Source organism: Mauremys reevesii, linkage group 7, assembly GCF_016161935.1.
Source record: "Mauremys reevesii isolate NIE-2019 linkage group 7, ASM1616193v1, whole genome shotgun sequence".
NCBI classification, from domain to species: domain Eukaryota; kingdom Metazoa; phylum Chordata; order Testudines; family Geoemydidae; genus Mauremys; species Mauremys reevesii.
The window spans coordinates 72,256,319-72,278,297 of record NC_052629.1 but is presented as its reverse complement, the minus strand read 5'-3'; the positions used below and the strand labels follow the sequence as shown (position 1 = coordinate 72,278,297).

The window sequence follows — 21,979 nt, the reverse complement described above, 5'->3', positions numbered from 1 at the left end:
TACAGACTAACACGGCTACCACTCTGAAACCTGTTACTTTGTTCCATCTGTTATTACTTGAAACCACTTAAATCCTACTTTTTATACTTAATAAAATCACTTTTGTTTATTAATTAATCCAGAGTAAGTGATTAATACCTGGGGGAGCAAACAGTTGTGCATATCTCTCAATCAGTGTTATAGAGGGTGGACAATTTATGAGTTTATCCTGTATAAGCTTTATACAGAATAAAACGGATTTATTTTGGGTTTGGATCCCATTGGGAGCTGCATGTCTGGGTGCTGGAGACAGGAGTACTTGCTGAGCTGTTTTCAGTTAAGTCTGCAGCTTTGGGGGTGCGATTCAGACCCTGGGTCTGTGTTGCAGCAGGGTAGCATGTCTGGCTCAACAAGACAGGGTTCTGGAGACCCAAACCGACAGGGAAAACGGGCTCAGAGGTAGTTTCAGCACATCAGGTGACAGTCCCTAGGGGGTCTCTGTGACTGAACCCAGCACAGCCTGATTCTCCACTGCCCTACAGCTAGGGGTCAAGTCCTCCACTGGTGTTAATGGGTGAAACTCCTTCTGCTGTGGTTTACACCTGTGCTGAAGGAGTGTAGAACCAATACCATCTCTGAAAATGATTGTGCTTTTTACATCCACTTTGCACAGGTATAAAAGTAACCACAAGGTGCAAGGCAACGGTGAATCAGACGAATGACTGTATACATTGGATAAATACCAACCAGATGGAAATTACAAGAGTCTGGATTAGAAATTGGATGACAAGCAGAGAGCAAAGATTACTCATTTAAGACCTCCAAATGGAGCATCACATGGGTGAGCATTGGATCTCTATTATTTAATAGTGCCCCCAATGGTCTAGAGGAAGGTTTAAATTCAACAGTGATCAAATTTGCTAACACTAACAAATTGGAAGGGTAGTAAACATGTGGGGGTTGGAGTGGTGAATTGACCTGTAAGTGACCTGCAGTGGTTTGCATGCAATGAAATGAGTGGAGTGGCCATGGATGTAAAGTGTTACGCATGCGCTAGGGAAAGGAAATAAACATCACATCTACAAATCTGAGTCTGTGAAAGGCCCAGGACAGATAGGAGATAGCAACCTTAATATGAACCCTTCACAGTATAACACTCTTACAGAAAATGCCAGTGTTATTCTTGCATTTGTGGAAAAGGATTCTTCTAGTCCCCTGTTCTTGGACAGGGGTTTCACCTATTCATCTAGGGAATCCATGGTACGCCCACATCTTGAATACTGCATGCAGATGTGGTCGCCCCATCTCAAAAAAGATATATTGGAATTGGAAAAGGTTCAGAAAAGGGCAACAAAAATTATTAGGAGTATGAAACGGCTTCTGTATGAGGGGAGATTAAGAAGACTGGGACTTTTCAGCTTGGAAAAGAGATGGCTAAGAGGAGATATGATTGGTGTAGAGAAAGTAGATAAGAAAGTGTTGTTTACTACTTCTCATAACACAAAAACTAGGGGTCACCAAATAAAATTAATAGGCAGCAGGTTTAAAACAAAAAAAAGGAAGTATTTCTTAACACAATGCACAGTCAACCTGTGGAACTCCTTGCCAGAGGATGAAGGCCAAGACCATAACAGGGTTCAAAAAAGAACTAGATAAATTCATGGAGGGTAGATCAATCAATGGCTATTAGCCAGGATGGGCAGGAATGGTGTCCCTAGCCTCTGTTTGCCAGAAGTTGGGAATGAGCGACAGGGGGTGGATCACTTGATGATTACCTGTTCTGTTCATTCCCTCTGGGGCACCTGGCACTGGCCACTGTTGGAAGACAGGATACTGGGCTAGAGGACCTTTGGTCTGACCCAGTAGGGCCATTCTTATGTTCTTATGAATGTAATGGTGTCACTCTAAATAGCCCTGATGCAACTATACCTGGAATTCTTTGCATCATTGGGTATCTCTGCAGTTTCAGAATGAGATGGAAAAAGTAGGGAGAATACAAAGAAAGGCAATAAAACTGCTCCAGCTTCGAAGGAGAGACAAGAGAGCTGGAGAAGTAGACTAGAAAAGAGAAGATTCAGAAGGACCTTCTGAATCAGAGTCTCAGTGGAAAAAGGGGTTTGGTTATTCACACACTAAAGGTGACAGGGCAGGGATCCGTGGCCTGAGGCTAACGATGGAAGCACTCTGGCGAGGTAGATGGAGTTCTTCCCTGTAAGAGCAAGTGAGCCATGGAACAGATTCCCTGGGAGGTGGCGGAGGATCATGACCGCCAAGATTCAAAGGCAGGTTAGATATAGTGTTAGTGGGAATGAGGTAGGGTGGTATTCTGCAAAAAGCAGGGATTTGATTGGACAATCTAAATGGTCTTTAATGGTTTCACGGCCTAAAAATCCAGCACTGTGCTCCCATTACTGACCCACTGAGTCATCCATTCCCCGTGCAGAATCAAGTCCACTTTTTAAAAAACAGCTGATTTTGAACCACAATCTTGATTCACCCCTCTGGTTCAGGAGACTCCAGAGGGCACCCCCCCACACACCATCTCTGTGGGCATGGATCGGGGGGATCCCTCACTAGGAAAGGGCAGGTGGTGTTTGCTCAAGAGGAACTAAGGGGCTTCTCAACGAGAGGGCAACTTTAAATTGTGCGTAGGCACCACCAGAGCCAGCAGAGGCTGTGCTGAATCCAGGCCCAAGCACTGGGCCTGGATTCCAAACCAGCACCACATACCTTTGGGGCTGCTCTGGCTGTCCTGAGCCCCCAGCAGTATGATGCACTGCATGACCCTAGTGTCCCTTCAGCCGGGCTCCCATGACAGCCAACATAGCCCAGAGTTCAGTCAAAGCCATGAAGTACAGAATGTGAGTATTTAGGTGCAGGAGTTTCTCTAGCTCTCCTCGCCATAGCATGGGAACGCCTTTGCTCCTCTTACCACCACCCCCCTCATTCTTTTCTGTTATTCCTTGGTTTGTCACTGACCAGACCATTGTGGTATGGCCTGACCAGGGCAGAAAAGTTTGTCTCCACCCTCGCAAGCATCAGAGAGTCGCAGCCTAGTAAAAGACCATGTGAACCGCCATGGAGTGCCATCAGCCTGTGAGTCGCTACTGGGAACTCTTCCACCAGGGCTCCTGCTGAGAGAAGCCTCACCCAAAAGGGAGTATATCAGGAAAGGAAAGTACTAGCTCAGCCTGCAATGGCGCTAGGAACCCCCCGTCTAGCTAGCAACATCCTTACGTCACCTCCGACCATGGGAGATTATTCTGCCATCAGAAATGCTTTGATTTAAATATGTGGCTTTCCTGGGAGCCTTCTGTGCTGACTCTGTCCTTGGAAATAAGCCCTGATGTAAAGCGATTGCTCATCCAGTGCTAGGACTATCAGGTGGCAGAGAGCAGCTGGACATGCCTTTCTCAGCATTCACCTCATACTTGTACATTATTCAAAGGAGAAAAAATAGCTTCAGCCTAGGGGAGGTGGAAATTGCTCTTTTCGCTGCTGTCCTAAGCGGGGGTGAATTCTCAACAGGCTGTGGAACAAACAGAACCAGCCAAGGCCTGGCCTTGCGTCATCGGTACTGCCAAGCTGGGTCTGATTTAAGATAGCACCTGCTGGATTGAGTCTGCCTTGTGACATGGGGCAGAGCAATAGCTCAGTGCGCTGCCATGAGGAAGGAGCTTAGCTTTGGAAGCAGTCTCCAAAGCTCCTTTGGGCAAGGAGACACAGTGGTATTCTCTCCAAGAAAGGGAGGAAAACAGCTGTAGCAGTGGCCTTACAACAAGACTCACAGACTCATAAGTCAGAATGGACCATCGTGATCATCTACTCTGACCTCCTGCATGTCACAGGCCACAGAACCTCACCCACCCACTCCTGAAACAGACCTCTAACCTTTGGCTGAGTTAATGAAATCCTCCAATCACAATTTAAAGATGTCAAGTTAGAGAATTTACCATTCAATCTAGTTCAGGGGTGGGCACACTATGGCCTGCAGGCCACATCTGGTCTGCCAGACAATTTAATCCAGCCCTCGAGCTCCTGCTGGGGAGCAGGGTCTGGGGCTTGCCCTGCTCCCGCGCTCCAGCTGGAGAGTGGGCTCGAGGGCCACTCCGTGCATATGTGCTGCAGCTCTGCATGGCTCCCAGCAGCAGCAGCAGCATGTCCCACCACCAGCTGCTATGTTTAGGGGAAACCAGGAGACTCCATGCCTGGCTGCGCCTCCGTGTAGGAGCCGGAGGGAGGACGTGCTGCTGCTTCTGGGAGCTGCTTGAGGTAAGCGCCTCCCGGAGCCTGCACCCCTGAGCCTTCCCCCCATGTCCCAACCCCCTGCCCCAGCCCTGATCCCCTCCCGCCCTCCGAACTCCTCAATCCCAACCCAGAGCACCCTCCTGCACCCCAAACTCCTCATCCTCAGCCCCACCCCAGAGCCTGCACCCCCAACAGAGCCCTCACCCCCCACACACACACCCAAAACTCCTGCCCCAGCCTGGAGCCCCTTCCCACACCCTGAACTCCTCATTTCTGGCTCCACCGCAGGGGCCACACCCCCAGCCAGAGCCCTCACCCCCTCCTACACCCCAATGCCAATTTTGTGAGCATTCATGGCCTGCCATACAATTTTCATACCCAGATGTGGCCCTCGGGCCAAAAAGTTTGCCCATCCCTGCTCTAATTCAAACCAGCAAGTGAACTGGGCCCCACACTGCAGAGGAAGGCAAAAAACCCTAGGGTATCTGCCAGGAGAAAATTCCTTCCCAACCTTAAATATGGCGATCAGTTAGACCCTGAGCATGTGGGCGAGACCAGCAGCCAGGCACATGGGAAAGAATTTCTGTGTAGTAACTCGGAGCCTTCCCCTACTCATGTCCTATCTCCAGCCATTGGAAATATCTGCTAATAGCAGGAGGCAAGTCTAGTGGTTACAGCAGGGGACTGAGAGTCAGGACTCCTGGACTTTATTCCCAATTTGCTGTGTGACCACAGGCAAGTCTTTTAACTTCTCTGTGCATCAGTTCCCCATCTGTAATATGGGGATAATATGAATGACCTACCTCACAGTGGGGCTGTAATGTGAATTAATTGATTGTACAGCAGTTTGTGGTCCTTGGATGACAGATACTATTATACAACATATTGATAGAGCTGCATAGGTCACAACTCTAAAGAAAGGATGGATCTTGCCCTGTCATCATGTAAGGAATTAAAATACTGCCTGGGTAGCAGGAAACAAAAGGAGTAGGGTACATGACTGGAAGCCTCCTGATTCATAGTGAGAAAGTAGGGCAATCGGCTAGTTCTCTTAGGTGCGTGTACACGAACGCAAGAAGCCGGGGAAACAAGCAGGAAGAACTGGAAGTCCTGGCACAATCAAGGAACTATGATGTGATTGGAATAACAGAAACTTGGTGGGGCAGTTCACATGACTGGAGCACTGTCATGGATGGGTATAAACTGTTCAGGAAGGACAGGTACGGGTGGGGTTTGTTTTGCTGTGGGTGGTGGTGTTTTGGGTTGGTTTGTGTTTCCCAGATTTACAGAATTTAGGTGGGAAGCCTACAGAGGCAGCAGTTGTAGTGACCCAAGCAGTGGAAGACACAACGAAGATGACTGGATGTGGAAGCTGCGGCATGTACGTGATCCTGGAGCGGGTACCTGAAAAGAGTTTCGTCTGCATGTAGTGCCGCCAGATAGAGCTGATGGAAGAAAAGATCCAAGAATTGGAGTTGCAGGTGGAAACTCTGGTCGAGTTTAGAAGGGGGTTCGAGCAGATGATGGAGCAAAGACATGAGGAGGCTGAAGAGAAAAGCTCAGACTTGCAGATGGAAGCAAGACAAAAGAACTCTGAGGGGAGACTGCTGGGTGAGGAAAGTGGATGGTGGAAGCATGTGACTAAGCGAACCAGACAGAGGAAAAGACGGGCTAGTGAAGGAGCAATAGAGCTCAGGAACAGGTTTGCGGAGTTGGAAAATGAAGAAGGGGCACAGCAGGTGGTCGCTGAAGGTGAGAGGGCAAGGAAGAAGAGAAGAGCAGCTAGTCCTATAGGAAGAGGCGAAGAGTCAATGGCGACAACACCAAATATGAGCCCCAGGAGGATACAGGATGGGTTGCGGAGGATTGCAAGGGACAATAGAAATCAAGAGGACTTGCAGCCAGAGGGAACAGGGGATAGACCGGAGAATCGTACTGTCACCAGGAAAAGGCAGGTCTACGTGATTGGGGACTCCTTACTGAGAAGAATAGACAGGCCTGTAATCAGAGCTGATCCAGACGACAGAAGGGTGTGCTGTCTGCTGGGTGCTAAGATACAGGATGTGGACCTGAGGCTGAAGAGGATCCTAAGGGGAGCGGGAAAGAATCCACGGATTGTCCTTTATGTGGGAACGAATGATACAGCTAGATTCTCGCTGGAACGTATCAAGGGAGACTATGCCAGGATGAGGAAGACACTTAAGGAAATCGAGGCTCAGGTGATCTTCAGTGGGATTCTACCTGTTCCTAGAGAAGGGCAACAAAGGTGTGACAAGATTATGGCAATCAACAGATGGATCAGGCAGTGGTGCTATAAGGAGGGCTTTGGGATGTCTGGCCACTGGGAGGCATTCATGGACAGAGGACTGTTCTCTCAGGATGGACTTCACCTGAGAAGGGAGGAAAATAGACTTCTAGGATGAAGGCTGGCACAATTGATTAAGAGAGCTTTAAACTAGGAATTGCGGGGAGATGGTTGGGAGATGTCCAGGTAATCTCCATACCGGATTTTAACATTGAGAGGGAAGAAAACGAAGCAAGAAAAAATGGGTAGAGAATGGACATACGGAGGAAGGGTAGTGTAGATACAATTCTAATAGGTGACACTGGCAGTAGAATGTCTGGGCCAAATCGGGTAAAGAATGTAAGTGAAGCCAAACAGCAAGAATTAAGATGTTTGTACACTAATGCGAGGAGCCTAGGTAATAAAATGGAGGAACTAGAGTTACTGGTGCAGGAAATGAAACCGGATATTATAGGGATAACAGAAACATGGTGGAATAGTAGTCATGACTGGAGTACAGATATTGAAGGATATGTGCTGTTTAGGAAAGACAGAAATAAAGGCAAAGGTGGTGGAATAGCATTGTATATCAATTATGAAGTAGACGGTAAAGAAATAAGAAGGGATGGAATGGATAAGACAGAGTCTGTCTGGGCAAAAATCACACTGGGGAAGAAAGCTACTAGAGCCTCCCCTGAAATAGTGCTTGGGGTGTGCTACAGACCGCCGGGATCTGATTTGCATATGGATAAAGACCTTTTTAATGTTTTTAATGAAGTAAATATTAATGGGAATTGTGTGATCATGGGAGACTTTATCTTCCCAGATATAGACTGGAGAACAAGTGCTAGTAATAATAATAGGGCTCAGATTTTCCTAGATGCGATAGCTGATGGATTCCTTCACCAAGTAGTTGCTGAACCAACAAGAGGGGATGCCATTTTAGATTTGGTTTTGGTGAGTAGTGAGAACCTCCTAGAAGAAATGGTTGTAGGGGACAACCTTGGTTCGAGTGATCATGAGCTAATTCAGTTTAAACTAAATGGAAGGATAAACAAAAATAGATCTGGGACTAAGGTTTTTTATTTCAAAAGGGCTAACTTTAAAGAATTAAGGGAATTAGTTAGGGAAGTGGATTGGACTGAAGAACTTGGCGATCTAAAGATGGAGGAAGCCTGGAATTACTTCAAGTCAAAGTTGCAGAAACTATCAGAAGCCTGCATCCCAAGAAAGGGGAAAAAAAATCATAGGCAGACGTTGTAGACCAAGCTGGATGAGCAAGCATCTCAGAGAGGTGATTAAGAAAAAGCAGAAAGCCTACAAGGAATGGAAAATGGGAGTGATCAGCAAGGAAAGCTACCTTATTGAGGTCAGAACATGTAGGGATAAAGTGAGAAAGGCCAACAGCCCTGTAGAGTTGGACCTTGCAAAGGGAATTAAAACCAATAGTAAAAGGTTCTTTAGCCATATAAATAAGAAGAAAACAAAGAAAGAAGAAGTGGGACCGCTAAACACTGAGGATGGAGTGGAGGCTAAGGATAATCTAGGCATGGCCCAATATCTAAACAAATACTTTGCCTCAGTCTTTAATGAGGCTAATGAGGAGCTTAGGGATAATGGTAGGATGACAAATAGGAATGAGGATATGGAGGTAGATATTACCACATCCGAGGTAGAAGCCAAACTCGAAGAGCAAGACCATTAGCAAGAATTTTTAATGAATCTGTAAACTCAGGGGCTGTACTGTATGACTGGAGAATTGCTAACATAGTTCCTATCTTTAAGAAAGGGGGGAAAAGTGATCCACGCAACTACAGGCCTGTCAGGTTGACATCTGTAGTATGTAAGGTCTTGGAAAAAAAATTGAAGGAAAAAGTAGTCAAGGACATTGATTGGGACAAAATACAACATGATTTTACAAAAGGTAGATCATGCCAAACCAACCTGATCTCCTTCTTTGAGAAGATAACAGATTTTTTAGACAAAGGAAATCTAATTTACCTCGATTTCAGTAAGACATTTGATACAGTTCCACATGGGGAATTATTACCTAAATTGGAAAAGATGGGGATCCATATGAAAATTGAAAGGTGGATAAGGAACTGGTTAAAGGGGAGACTACAACAGGTCAGACTGAAAGGTGAATTGTCAGGCTGGAGGGAGGTTACTAGTGGAGTTCCTCAGGGATTGGTTTTGGGACCAATCTTATTTAATCTTTTTATTACTGACCTTGGCACAAAAAGTGGGAATGTGCTAATAAAGTTTGCAGATGACACAAAACTGGGAGGTATTGCCAATACAGAGAAGGACCAGGATATCATAGAGGAAGATCTGGATGACCTTGTAAACTGGAGTAATAGTAATAGGATGAAATTTAATAGTGAAAAGTGCAAGGTCAAGCATTTAGGGATTAATAACAAGAACTATTGTTATAAGCTGGGGAGGCATCAGTTGGAAGTAACAGAGAAGGAGAAGGATCTCGGAGTATTGGTTGATCACAGGATGACTATGAGCCACTAATGTGATATGGCTGTGAAAAAAGCTAATGCAGTTTTGAGATGCATCAGGCGAGGTATTTCCAGTAGAGATAAGGAGGTGTTAGTACCATTATACAAGGCACTGGTAAGACCTCACCTGGAATACTGTGTGCAGTTCTGGTGTCCCATGTTTAAGAAGGATGAATTCAAACTGGAATAGGTTCAGAGAAGGGCTACTAGGATGATCCGAGGAATGGAAAACCTGTCATATGAAAGGAGACTCAGAGCTTGGCTTGTTTAGCCTAACCAAAAGAAGGCTGAGGGAAGATATGATTGCTCTCTATAAATATATCAGAGGAATAAATACCAGGGAGGGAGAGGAATTATTTAAGTTCAGTACCAATGTGGACACAAGAACAAATGGATATAAACTGGCTATTAGGAAGTTTAAACTTGAAATTAGACAAAGGTTTCTAACCATCAGAGGAGTGAAGTTCTGGAACAGCCTTCCAAAGGGGAGCAGTGGGGGCAAAAGACATATCTGGCTTCAAGACTAAGCTTGATAAGTTTATGGAGGGGATGGTATAATGGGATAGCCTAATTTTGGCAATTAATTCGTCTTTGACTACTAGCGGTAAATATGCCCAGTGGTCTGTGATGGGATGTTAGATGGGGTGGGATCTGAGTTACTACAGAGAATTCTTTCCTGGGTGTCTGGCTGGTGAGTCTTGCCCACATACTCAGGGTTTAACTGATCGCCATATTTGGAGTCGTGAAGGAATTTTCCTCCAGGGCAGATTGGCAGAAGCCCCAGGGGTGTTTCGCCTTCCTCTGCAGCGTGGGGCTTGGGTCACTTGCTGGAAGATTCTCTGCACCTTGAAGTCTTTAAACCATGATTTGAGGACTTCAGTGGCTCAGGTACAGGTTTGATACAGGAGTGGGTGGGTGAGATTCTGTGGCCTGCATTGTGCAGGAGGTCAGACTAGATGATCATGATGGTCCCTTCTGACCTTAAAGTCTATGATTCTATGAAAGGTGGAGGAGTTGCATTGTATGTAAGAGAGCAGTATGATTGCTCAGAGCTCCAGTATGAAACTGGAGAAAAGCCTGTTGAGAGTCTTTGGGTTAAGTTTAGAGGTGAGAGCAACAAGGGTGATGTCGTGGTGGGCATGTGCTATAGACCACCGGATCAGAAGGATGAGGTAGACGAGGCTTTCTTTGGACAACTGACTGAAGTTTCCAGATCATGGGCCCTGGTTCTAATGCGGGACTTCAATCACCCTGACATCTGCTGGGAGAGCAATACAGCAATGCACAGACAATCCAGGAAGTTTTTGGAGAGTGTTGGGGACAACTTCCTGGTGCAAGTGCTGGAGGAACCGACTAGGAGCCGTGCTCCTCTTGACCTGCTACTTACAAACAGGGAAGAATTGGTAGGGGAAGTAGAAGTGGGTAGCAACCTAGACAGCAGTGACCATGAGATGGTTGAGTTCAGGATCCTGACAAATGGAAGAAAGGAGGGTAACAAAATATGGACCCTGGACTTCAGAAAAGAAGAGTTTGACTCCATTAGGGAACTGATGGGAAGGATCCCCTGGGAGGGTAATATGAGGGGGGAATGAGTCCAGGAGAGCTGGCTGTATTTTAAAGAAGCCTTATTGAGGGTGCAGGAACAAACCATCCCAATGTGCAGAAAGAATAGCAAATACAGCAGGCGACCAGCTTGGCTTAACAGTGAAATCTTCGGTGATCTTAAACTCAAAAAGGAAGCTTACAAGAAGTGGAAACTTGGACAGATGACTAGGGAAGTGTATAAAAATATTGCTCGAGCATGCAGGGGTGTAATCAGGAAGGCCAAGGCACGATTGGAGTTGCAGCTAGCAAGGGACATGAATGGTAACAAGAAGAGTTTCTACAGGTATGTCAGCAACAAGAAGGTCAGGGAAAATGTGGGACCCTTACTGAATGGGGGAGGCAACCTAGTGACACATGATGTGGAAAAAGCGGAAGTACTCAAAGCTTTTCTTGCCTCAGTCTTCACGGACAAGGTCAGCTCCCAGACTGCTGCACTATGCAACACAGTATTGGGAGGGGGTGAGCAGCCCTCAGTGGTGAAAGAACAGGTTAAAGACTATTTAGAAAAGCTGGACATGCACAAGTCAATGGGTCTAGATCTAATGCATCCCAGGGTGCTGAGGGAGTTGGCTGATGTGATTGCAGAGCCATTGGCCATTAACTTTGAAAATTCGTGGTAATCAGGGGAGGTCCCAGACAATTGGAAAAAGGCAAATATAGTTCCCACATTTAAAAAAGGAAAGAAAGAGAACCCGGGGAACTACAAACCCGTCAGCCTCAAGGAATCCATTTTAAAGCACTTGGAGGAGAGGAAGGTGATCAGGAACAGTCAACATGGATTCACCAAGGGCAAGTCATGCCTGACCAACCTGACTGCCTTCTATGATGAGATCACTGGCTCTGTGGATATGGGGAAAGCTATGGATGTGATATATCTTGACTTTAGCAAAGCTTTTGATATGATCTCCCACAGTATTCTTGTCAGCAAGTTAAAGAAGTATGGATTGGATGAATGGACTATAGGGTGGATAAAAAGCTGGCTAGATTGCCAGGCAGTGATCAATGGCTCAATGTCTAGTTGGCAGCTGGTATCAAGCGGAGTACTCCAGGGGTCAGTCCTGGGGCCAGTTTTGTTTAACATCTTTATTAATGATCTGGATGATGGGATGAATTGCACCCTCAGCAAGTTTGCAGATGACACTAAGCTGCGGGGAGAGGTAGATACAGTGGAGGGTAGGGATAGGGTCCAGAATGACCTAGACAAATTGGAGGGTTGGGCCAAAAGAAATCTGATGAGGTTCAACAAGGACAAGTGTAGAGTCCTGCACATAGGAAGGAAGAATCCCATGAACCACTACAGGCTGGGGACTGACTGGCTAAGCAGCAGTTCTTCAGAAAAGGACCTGGGGATTACAGTGGACGAGAAGTTGGATTTGAGTCAGCAGTGAGCCCTCGTTGCCAAGAAGGCTAATGGCATATTGGGCTGTATTAGTAGGAGCATTTCCAGCAGATCGAGGGAAGTGATTATTCCCCTCTATTTGGCACTGGTGAGGCCACACCTGGAGTATTGCGTCCAGTTTAGGTCCCCCCTCCACTACAGAAAGGATGTGGACAAATTGGAGCGAGTCCAGCAGAGGGCAACGAAAATTATTAGGGGGCAGGGGCACATGACTTACGAGGAGAGGCTGAGGGAACTGGGATTGTTTTGTCTGAAGAAGAGAAGAGTGAGGGGGATTTGATAGCAGCCTTCAACTACCTGAAGGGGGGTTCCAAAGAGGATGGAGCTTGGCTGTTCTCAGTGGTGGCGTATGACAGAACAAGGAGCATTGGTCTCAAGTTGCAGTGGGGGAGGTCTAGGCTGGATATTAAGAAACACTATTTCACTAGGAGGGTGGTGAAGCACTGGAATGGGTTACCTAGGGAGGTGGTGGCATCTCCATCCTTAGAGGTTTTTAAGGCCCAGCTTGACAAAGCCCTGACTGGGATGATTTAGTTGGTGTTGGTCCTGCTTTGAGCAGGGGGTTGGACTAGATGATCAGAAGTCTCTTCCAACTCTAATCTTCTATGATTCTATGATAGCAGGATGCAGGTAAGATGTCCAAGACTAAGAGAGGTGGGACCCAGCTTTCTCCTCCCCCATAACATCTTGCTACAAGTTCTTGAGAGGAAATGATAGGTGAGAGGAATAGGCAGGGAAAGTTGGCCAAGAATGTAATTCAAGGATTAATGGCCTTAAGCTAATGATAAATAAAGGCAGGTTTAGATTAGATAGAAGGAAAAACACCCTCATGGTAAGAGCAATTAGTGGAGCAGCCATCAAAGGAGATCACAGAGGTGTTACCTATGGAAATGTTCAAAAACAATAAAGGAGGATGGAGTAGCCGGCCCAAGAGGATTAGATTTGGTTACTTCAGACATCTCTTCCAGCTCTGATTTCCATGAACCCTAAGAATTGCTCAGTTTAATCTATGAAGCAGGTGGAGGCTGAGTGGACACAGAATTATAGAACCACAGAAGTAAGAGCTAGAAAGGTCCTGTTAGGTCACTTTGGGTATATCTACACTGCATTGTAAACTCAGGTCTGTGGGACTGAGGTTTGGGGACATCGAAGCCTGTGCTTGAGCATCCACATTGCATTTTAAACCTGGGTTTACAATTGCTGGGCCTGGGTTTCACAGCTGTACTAACATGTCCACACTGCACTGCGCAGACCTTCTGACTAGGGTCTGTGGCTTGAGCTGTGTCTACACCGTAAACCAACAGGGCTTGGGCCCAACTCATATCAGGACTCAGGCTCTGACCCACCCCCCAGCAGGGTCCTAGATTCCGGTTCCTGAGTGCTTGGTGACTTGATTCACACTGATTTGTGCGTGGATGGAACGGGGCGTGGGCTCAAATGTGAGTCAGAGTCAGGCTTAGTTTGCAGTGCAGACGTACTCCTCTAGTCCAATGGTTCCCAAACTTGTTCCGCTGCTTGTGCAGAGAAAGCCCCTAGCAGGCCGGGCTGGTTTGTTTACCTGCCAAGTTCGCAGGTTAGGCTGATCACGGCTCCCACTGGCCGCGGTTCACCACTCCAGGCCAATGGGGGCTGCAGGAAGGGCGGCCAGCACGTCCCTCAGCCCGTGCCACTTCCAGCAGCTCCCATTGGCCTGTAGCAGTGAACCGCGGCCACTGGGAGCCGTGATCGGCCGAACCTGTGGACACGGCAGATAAACAAACCGGCCCGACCTGCCAGGGGCTTTCCCTGCACAAGCGGCGGAACAAGTTTGGGAACCACTGGTCTAGTCCATCACCCAGAGGCCAGTGTATGATTGTTCCCTAGAGTGTATTCTCTGGTGTTTTGTCCCAGTTTAAATATCTCAAGTGAGGGGGTTTCCACCGCAGGGCATTGTCAGAGTTGGCTGAGATTTCCCCCCTCGCTTCGCCTCACTGGCATGCCCATGCTGCCCATGCATGGAAAGCAGTCTCCTCTACTGGAGCTGGCCAGCTAGTGCCACATGCAGACACACCTGCTCCTGCTGATGCAAACAAGACTGCAGAGAAATCACCTTCCAAAGGAGGAGGAAAATGAACACACACACCCCTTGATCTTCATAGCATGGGAGGACCAGCCTTAAGGAGATGTAAGCCATTGGTAACAATATTTTGGCATGGCTCTGAGTGGAGACTGTCTCCATTCTCTGAACTCAAAGTCTCTATCACAGTAATTCTCCTTGACCATGAGGGCTAGGTGTTACCCCGTTGGAGTCCGTTCATATTATTCCTTTGCTTGGGCACAGAGGTGGCTATAGAGCGAATGGGGGTGCTTTGTCCCCAGGTGCTGCCCTCAGCCTAGGCAGTGAGAGACCAGGCTTAGGACTCACACCCGAATCACTTCCCTGGAGCACAGGCATTACCAGCACTCTCTTGAACCCGGACAATTCCAGTACCGGCCATCTCCCTCCTGTTTTCAACAGAAATCAGGGTGGGGATGGGTGGAGTCCTGCCACTTTTTGTGCTTGAATTCTAGACTCCGAACATCTTCCCTGAGCGCCTGCCAGAGGAAACCCTGAGTGACCTAAGCCGCCAGCTCAGGTCTCTGCAAGGCTGGCCTGGCCCAGCCTCCTTCCACACGAGAGAAGCTGGGTGAAGTGCTGGGTGAAGGCCTTTTGGCCTGGGAAGGGGAGTTAGCACAGGCAGGTTGCAGCAGAGGTGTAGAGAGGTGGGTCAGGGGGCACTTACTAGCTAGTTTGGCTTTCTCTGCATAGGTGGTGGTTAAATCTTCATCGACTGGGTGTTCTACTGGCCCCACCATGGGGATGAGGTGGCGCTCAGCTCGGATGGTCCTGGTGGCATGGGGCAGGAGCATGGCCTCTGGGGAGAGCTCCCTGTTCTCTGCTGGGGACGGCTGCAGCAGCACCTCACTCTCTGAGAAAGGGGTGTCCGTGCGGCTGCTGGGCTGCTTCATGATCTCTCTCTCGGCCACACCACTCATGTTCTCTCCTCCCTCTCCGGCCTGCGCCGCTGCCTCTGGGGTGCTGTCATAGCCACTCAGCTCAGACAGAGACACCTCGTCCTGTGGCTCGCCTGGCTTGTTGTTGGAGCCTCCAGGTGGAGAGCGAGGGCTCTTCTTGCGGGCCCGCCGGTGCTTCTCCTGGGCAATGTTGTCAGCATCACTGTCCGTTTCGCCGTAGTACGCCTCACTGTCGGGGGGCGAGGTCAGGCTCCCCAGCTGCTGCTGCCGCCTGCGCTGTGGCTCAGGTGGGGTGATGGCTGGGGGATCAGCTGGCTCTGGGCTGACTGGGCAGGGTGGGGAGAGCACTCGTGGCTGCCCAGGGGAAAGCGAGTGCAGAGGCCGAGTGCCAGACCGGTCTCTGCCAGCCATCCTGTGGAGAGAAGGAGGAGTGGCTCAGTGAATTTCAGTCAGTGGAGGAACTCCTAGGATGCAGGGGGATGGCACTCAGCATAGGGGATGATACAGGCCAAATTCAAACCCACCATTTGCAGGTGCAACTCAGATGGCTACATCAGGGCCAATTCATCACTGACATTTCTCTGCTTCCTAGCTTGGCTGTGCTGGACAGGGTGTTGGCTATACCTGTGACACAGGAATAGCAAGTGGCACCCCATCTTCCCCTCCCCCAGACCTTGGGGGCTGCTATGCTTCTCAAAGGCATATTGTCTCCAGGCCCCACAGCAGGGGCAAGGCACTTCCTGCACCCCTGTCCATCCCAGCTTGGCTGGTGAGAGCTGTAACTGAGCCCTGTACTCTGATTTCTGACTATATCCCACGGGCTCAGTCCTGATGGTTCTGGACAGGCAAAAAATCAGTGGTAATTTTACTTGCAGAAGGCTGAGTCAGGACTCCATGATTTGGCCCCTTGAGTTCACACTGGGGCCGAATTCTGCCATTCTTATTACTCAGAACCTGCTGTGTCAGAACTCCCACTAGGCTGTGTCTACACTTACAGTGGCATGCACAGTACAGTAACTCCTCACTTAACGTTGTAGTTATGTTCGTGAAAAATGCAACTTTAAGCAAAATGATGTTAAGCAAATCCAATTTCCCCATAAGAATTAATGTAAATGGCGGGAGGGGTTAGATTCCAGGGAAATTTTTTTCACCTGACAAAAAACTATATTATACACACACACACACACACACAAAATCTAAGTTTTAAACAAACAATTTAATATTGTACACAGCAATGATGATTGTGAAGCTTGGTTGAAGTGGTGAAGTCAGAGGGTGGGATATTTCCCAGGGAATGCCTTACTGCTAAATGATGAACTATCATTCTGCTGAGCCCTCAAGGATTAACGCATTGCTGTTAATTTAGCCTCACTCTCTACAAGGCAGCATGAATGGAGGGAGGGGAGACAGCATGGCAGACAGAGACAGACACACACATCCTGTGTGTGGAGAAAGAGAGAGATGTGTATTGCCCCTTTAAGTACGCGGACCCCACTCTGAGCACATTGCCTTTAAAAAAATCAGGAAATTGAGACAGCAGCTGCTGCCAGCAAGCTCTCTCTGTCCTGAACCCTGTCCTGTCCCCACCTTGCTCTACATGGAAAAGGGGTAAGCTGGGGGGGGAGGAGTAGGGGGGAACACCCTGACATTAGCCTTCCTCTTCCCTCCTCCCCCGCACAGCAAACAGAAGGCTCCCAGGAGCAGCTCCAAGGCAGAGGGGCAGGAGCAGCACATGGCAGTGCGGGGAGGGACAGCTGAACTGCCTGCAATTGGTAGCCTGCTGGGCAGCTGCTGCACAGGGAACTTAGGGGAGCGGGGAGCTGATGGGGGGCTGCCGGTCCACCCTGGTTCCAAGCCCCCACCAGATAGCTGCAACAGGCTGCTCTTCCTGCAAGCAGTGGACAAACTAGGCCGCTGCCAAACGACGTTAGAAGGGAGCATTGCACAACTTTAAACGAGCATGTTCCCTAATTGATCAGCAACGTAACAACAAAACAACGTTAACCAGGACGACTTTAAGTGAGGAGTTACTGTACAAGCACTACACATGTAGCTACACCCTGCGGCGGAAGGCAGGCTGTATCCACACTGTGGTGCATAGCTACATGCCGCAGTGCAAGCCTCTGGCAGCAGGGAGGTAGCGGGATGCTACACTGCTAAAAATAGCAGCATTAGATGTGGGAGGCACGGCTTGGGCAAGTAGAGAGCCATGTAGGGTACATCTCTGGGTGTTCAGGCATGTAGGGCATTCTGCTCACCTAAACTGTGCCTCACTGTCTCCACTGCTGTATATACCTGTGCTAGCTGGCTGTGTAGTGTCGGTACGCTACACCCCACTGTACGTGTAGCGGCGCCTGCACAGTCATGTCTTGGCAGGACTTGGCAGTTTGGCACATGGTCTGGGAAAAGGTGGTTCAGAAGCGGTTATGCTTCATCTTTCAAACCAATAAACGCTTGAGAAAGAAAAGCTCATATGGCGGCGAGGGAAACTTTCACCGTGAGCCTTATGAGGGAGGCAGGGGCTGGGTGTGTGCTTGTACTGCAAGTGCTTGGAGCAGGTGGGTCTCTTTTAAATGTAAGGTTTCAGAATGCATGGGTGGCAAGTTTGTAGAAATTTTGGTGGTGCCCAGAACCGGCTCCCCAACTCCGCCCCCCCAAACTCCGCCCCCACCTGCCTAACGCTCTGGGAGGGAGCTTGGGGGGGAGGTCTGGGGTGCAGATCCTGGGCTGGGGATTAGGGTGCAGGAGGGGTGCAGGCTTTGGGATGGAGCAGGGGTGGGTGTGCAGGGGGGGTGAAGGGTGCAGGCTTTGGGATGGAGTTTGGGGTTGGGAAGGGGTGTGTGGGAAGGGGGAGGGGGTGCACCTTGTGGGGAGGGAGTTTGGGGATAGGAGGGAATACAGGGGTGAGGGCTGTGGGGCTGAGGATGAGGGATTCATGATGCAGGAGGGGGCTCAGGGCTGGGGCAGAGGATTAGGGTGCGGGAGGATGAGGGCTCTGGCTGGTGCTGAGGGGTTCATGATGCAGGAAGGGGCTCAGGGCAGAGGTTGGGGTATGGGGTGAGGATGTGGGGCTGAGGATGAGGGGTTCATGATGTGGGGGGCTCAAGGCTGGGGCAGAGGATTAGGGTGCGAGAGGATGAGGGTTCTGGCTGGGGATGAGGGGTTCATCCTGCGGGGGGAGGCTCAGGGCTGGGACAGAGGATTAGGGTGCGGGGGGATGAGGGGTTCATGCTGCGCGGGGGGGCTCAGGGCTGGGGTTGAGGATTAGGGTGCAGGGGGATGAGGGGTTCATGATGTGGGGGGGGGCTCAGGGCTGGGGCAGAGGATTAAGGTGTGGAGGGGATGAGGGCTCTGGCTGGGGATGAGGATTAGGGTGCGGGGGGATGAAGGCTCTGTCTGGGGATGTGGGGTTTGGGGCATTGGGGAGGCTCAGGGCAAGGGTGGAAGGGTAAGGGCAGCCTGCCTTGCCATTAGTGGAGGGCAGGCACTAGGACCCTGGGGCAGCAGACAGCAGTTCTGCCGGGAGCCGCTCTACTCCGGCAGCATGAGGAAGAGGCTCCTGCTGCTTTCTGTCAGGCAGGGACGGGGCGGCGGCGGCGGCGGCGGCGGCGGCGGCGGGGGGGGGACGACACACGTGGGGGAGGTGTGGCAGGCGGGGGCTGGGACCTGCTCCAGGCAGGGACGCCGGAGGGGCCGGGGCCCGATCCAGGCAGGGCCGGGGGAGAGACCCAGCTCCAAATATTGCTGGAGCAGGGCCCCCAGCCCTGAATATTCCTGGAGCCTGGGCACCGCAGATGTATATAACCTGCTGCCCATGTCAGAGTGGTAGCCGTGTTAGTCTGTATTAGCAAAAAAACTGAGGAGTCCTTGTGTTTTCTTTTTTAAATTTAAGGGTTTATGAAAGATAATTTGGTGCTTGGCTGGATAGTAAAAAAAATTAACTGACAAGCACCTACATCCTTTTTTCAAAAGGGATTGGAGCACTTAGGAGCCTAAATCCAATTGACTGTCAATGGGATTTTGGCTCCTAAGTGCCTAAATCCCTTTGAAGATGAGTCTTAGACTTCTCAGTCAGTTAGCTGTTGCAATGCTGAGCGCAACAACACCTACATACCGTTAAAAATCTGGGTTTTAGGTGCGTTTGAAAATTGTACCACTTGGCTTCCTCTCAATGACATGGAAGAGGATAAAATGTGAGAGCAGTGGGCAAGGGGATTGTGTTCCATTTGGGCTATGGGGAAGGGAAGAAGCGATAATTAGACTACAGCAGTAGCACCATAGAGCTAACCAGCCCCGGGGAACTCCAGGAACTCCAGCACTCAGGGCCTGCAGCACCACATGATGCACTCTAGTGCCATCTGGCTAACTCACAAGGTAATTCCCATTGCTACAGCTGCTTACCTGGGGGGCACCATGGGTGCAAATCATGCAAGAGAGAGCTCTGAATGAAAATGTGAACTGCTGAGGGGGCAGGACAGACTTGGAATTTGGTTCTGTTGGAAATGGGCTAGTTTGGAGCTTCTCAAACACTGCAGTGGTGTGGGCGGTGGCCACATGCATATCTTGACAGAGAGGTGTCTCATTCACACACCCCTTCCCACTGCTGGTTATTAGGATCACCTCCGCTCCCACTCATAGCTGCTCAGGCCACCATCCCCTCTCTCATATGGCCTCCCACACCAACTCTTCCCTCTTGCTATCAGCGTCCCTTAATCCCTAAAATAAAAAGATGCCTGTGTCAATCCCTCCTTCCCCCTTCTGCTTTTTTAAAAGTAACTTAGCATTATTCATTGTTGTGAGAGTCAGAGCTAGGAACAGTACCCCGGAGTCCTGGCTGTTAGGCCCCATCTCTCACTTGCGCACATGCACTCACCGGAATCAGCACACTGACTCTCCTATCGGGAAGGAAACGAGTGTTGTGCTGCATGAGAACACAAATATGGCTCAAGGAGCAGAGATGTAACAGGCAGCAGCATTTGGCAAGCCCCACTGAAGAGTAAGGCAAGCTAGTTATGTTATTTCAAAGCTGTCTAATGCTGGCCTCTGGACAGCTGATTCACACACCCAGTGGGGAGACTGCCTGTGTCACTTTGCTAATTCAAAGTGTGCTGATTTTGTCCCAGTGGAATTCGTCCCAGCACCTGCTGCCTGCAGGTGGGCTCTGGTGTGGTGACATAAGGCCCATGCTATTCTGGACACCTTCCGCAGGCCTCTCTTGTCACACTTAATCACTGGTAAGAGCCCAGAACCACAGGAGAACACAGCAGAATGTCTCAGTGCACTGGCTCACTCCAGCTAGACCAGGGGTAGGCAAACTGTTTTTCGGTGGGAAAATTGTATGCAGGGCCATGAATGTATGGCTGGGGCAGGGGGTTGGGGTGCGGTGTGCAGGAAGGGGCTCAGGGTAGGGGGTTGGGGTGCAGGAGGGCTGCGGGGTGCAGGAGGGGGCTCAGGGCAGGGGGTTGGGGTGCAGGAGGGATGCATCAGGGGGTTAGGGGTCTCAAGGCAGGGGGTTGGGGTGCGGACTGCAGGATGGGTATGAGGTGCGGGCTCCAGCCCGGCGCTGCTTACCTCAAGCAGTTCCGGAGTGGCAGTGGTGCGCAGCGGAGCTAAGGCAGGCTCCCTGCCTGCCCTGGCCCCACACCACTCCCGGAAATGGCCAGCATGTCCAGCAGCTGCGCGCTGCCCTCGCCCGTGGGTATCACCCCCGAAGCTCCCATTGGCCGCTGTTCCCCGTTCCTGGCCAATGGGAGCTGCGGGGGGTGGTGCCTGCAGGCGAAGGCAGCGCACGGAGCCTCCTGCCTCCCCCCACCCCCGGGGCCCACAGGGACGTGGTGCCAGCTGCTTGCAGGAGCCGCGTGGCACTAGGGCAGGCAGGGAGCCTGCCTTAGCCCCGCTGTGGCACGGGGCTGGCAATCCCAAGGGCCAGATTGAAAGCCCATATGGGCCAAATCCGGCCCGCGGGCCATAGTTTTCCCTCCCCTGCGCTACATGGAGACCTGGTACTGATTCTTTGTGGGTGGGGACGTCCTGCCCTTTTCTTCCCTGTCTGAGCACAGTCACCCTCAGGCCCCACTCTGCAGAGACCATCAGCCAGTGTGGCTCTTTATCGCTGTGGAAATCTCCTCACAGGGACATTCACTAGTGCTTTGTCCAATCCGGGGTACAATAGGGGTGAATTCTGCACTGTCAGGGAGAGGGAGGAGTTGGGACCTCCCAGGGCTTTTCTATCTCTAACCTACAGAATTTACTCCCGACTTGGACTGGACCCTAATCCAACAAACCCTAAAGCACTTGTTTAACTTCTCAGAAATAGTCCCACTGAAGTTTATGGGCCTACTTATGTGCTTGAAGTTAGTCCCCTGCTTCAGTGCTTTGCTAGATCAGGACGTTAGCCGCCGGACCTCTTACAGGCCAGAGGGGGGGACATGTCTGGAGGTATGCTTCTGACTTCTTTATGCCTCTGTTTCCATCCCATTATTGGCCTTACTATGAAATGCTGTCATTAATGCACCATGCCATTTTTCCTTTAATGTAATTGACCCATGTGTAATCAAACCCAGTTGTACAGAATACTCATTTATTTAAAGTAAAGCAATGTCACTGATGCTACTAATGAGTGTGATGAACTGTCTTGTGTGAAATACTGCCTGCTGCAGAATGGAATCATAATTGCTCGTCTATGAGTCATATTCCCTGTATTGCTAACAATGATTCTCTTAGCTAAAGCAATAGGAGCAGGAGGACCTGAGTTCTGTTCCCCACTGTTGCTGTGCAGTCTAATTGGCCGTGGAGCACGGCATAGAGACAACCAGGAAGCCCTAGGAGGCCATACATTTGTTGAATGCAAAGTCCTCCATAGGCCTGTTTTTCTGACTTGTTTTCATGCCCCAGTGTACTACGACAAGGCTGCCTTGCCTTGTTCCCCACATCCAACTGTGTGACAGCTGCTGTGCAGAATGA

At 49.8% G+C, this 21,979-nt stretch overlaps 1 protein-coding gene across 1 annotated transcript in view; it reads right to left on the bottom strand.

Annotated features, from left to right (window-relative positions):
- Window positions 1-21,979, bottom strand: part of SYNPO2L (synaptopodin 2 like) — a 59,022-nt gene that overhangs the window by 16,335 nt on the left and 20,708 nt on the right. Inside the window, exon 3 of the mRNA XM_039482644.1 lies at window positions 14,785-15,428. Coding sequence (XP_039338578.1) covers window positions 14,785-15,428 — 644 coding nt within the window. The remainder of the gene's footprint in view (window positions 1-14,784; window positions 15,429-21,979) is intronic.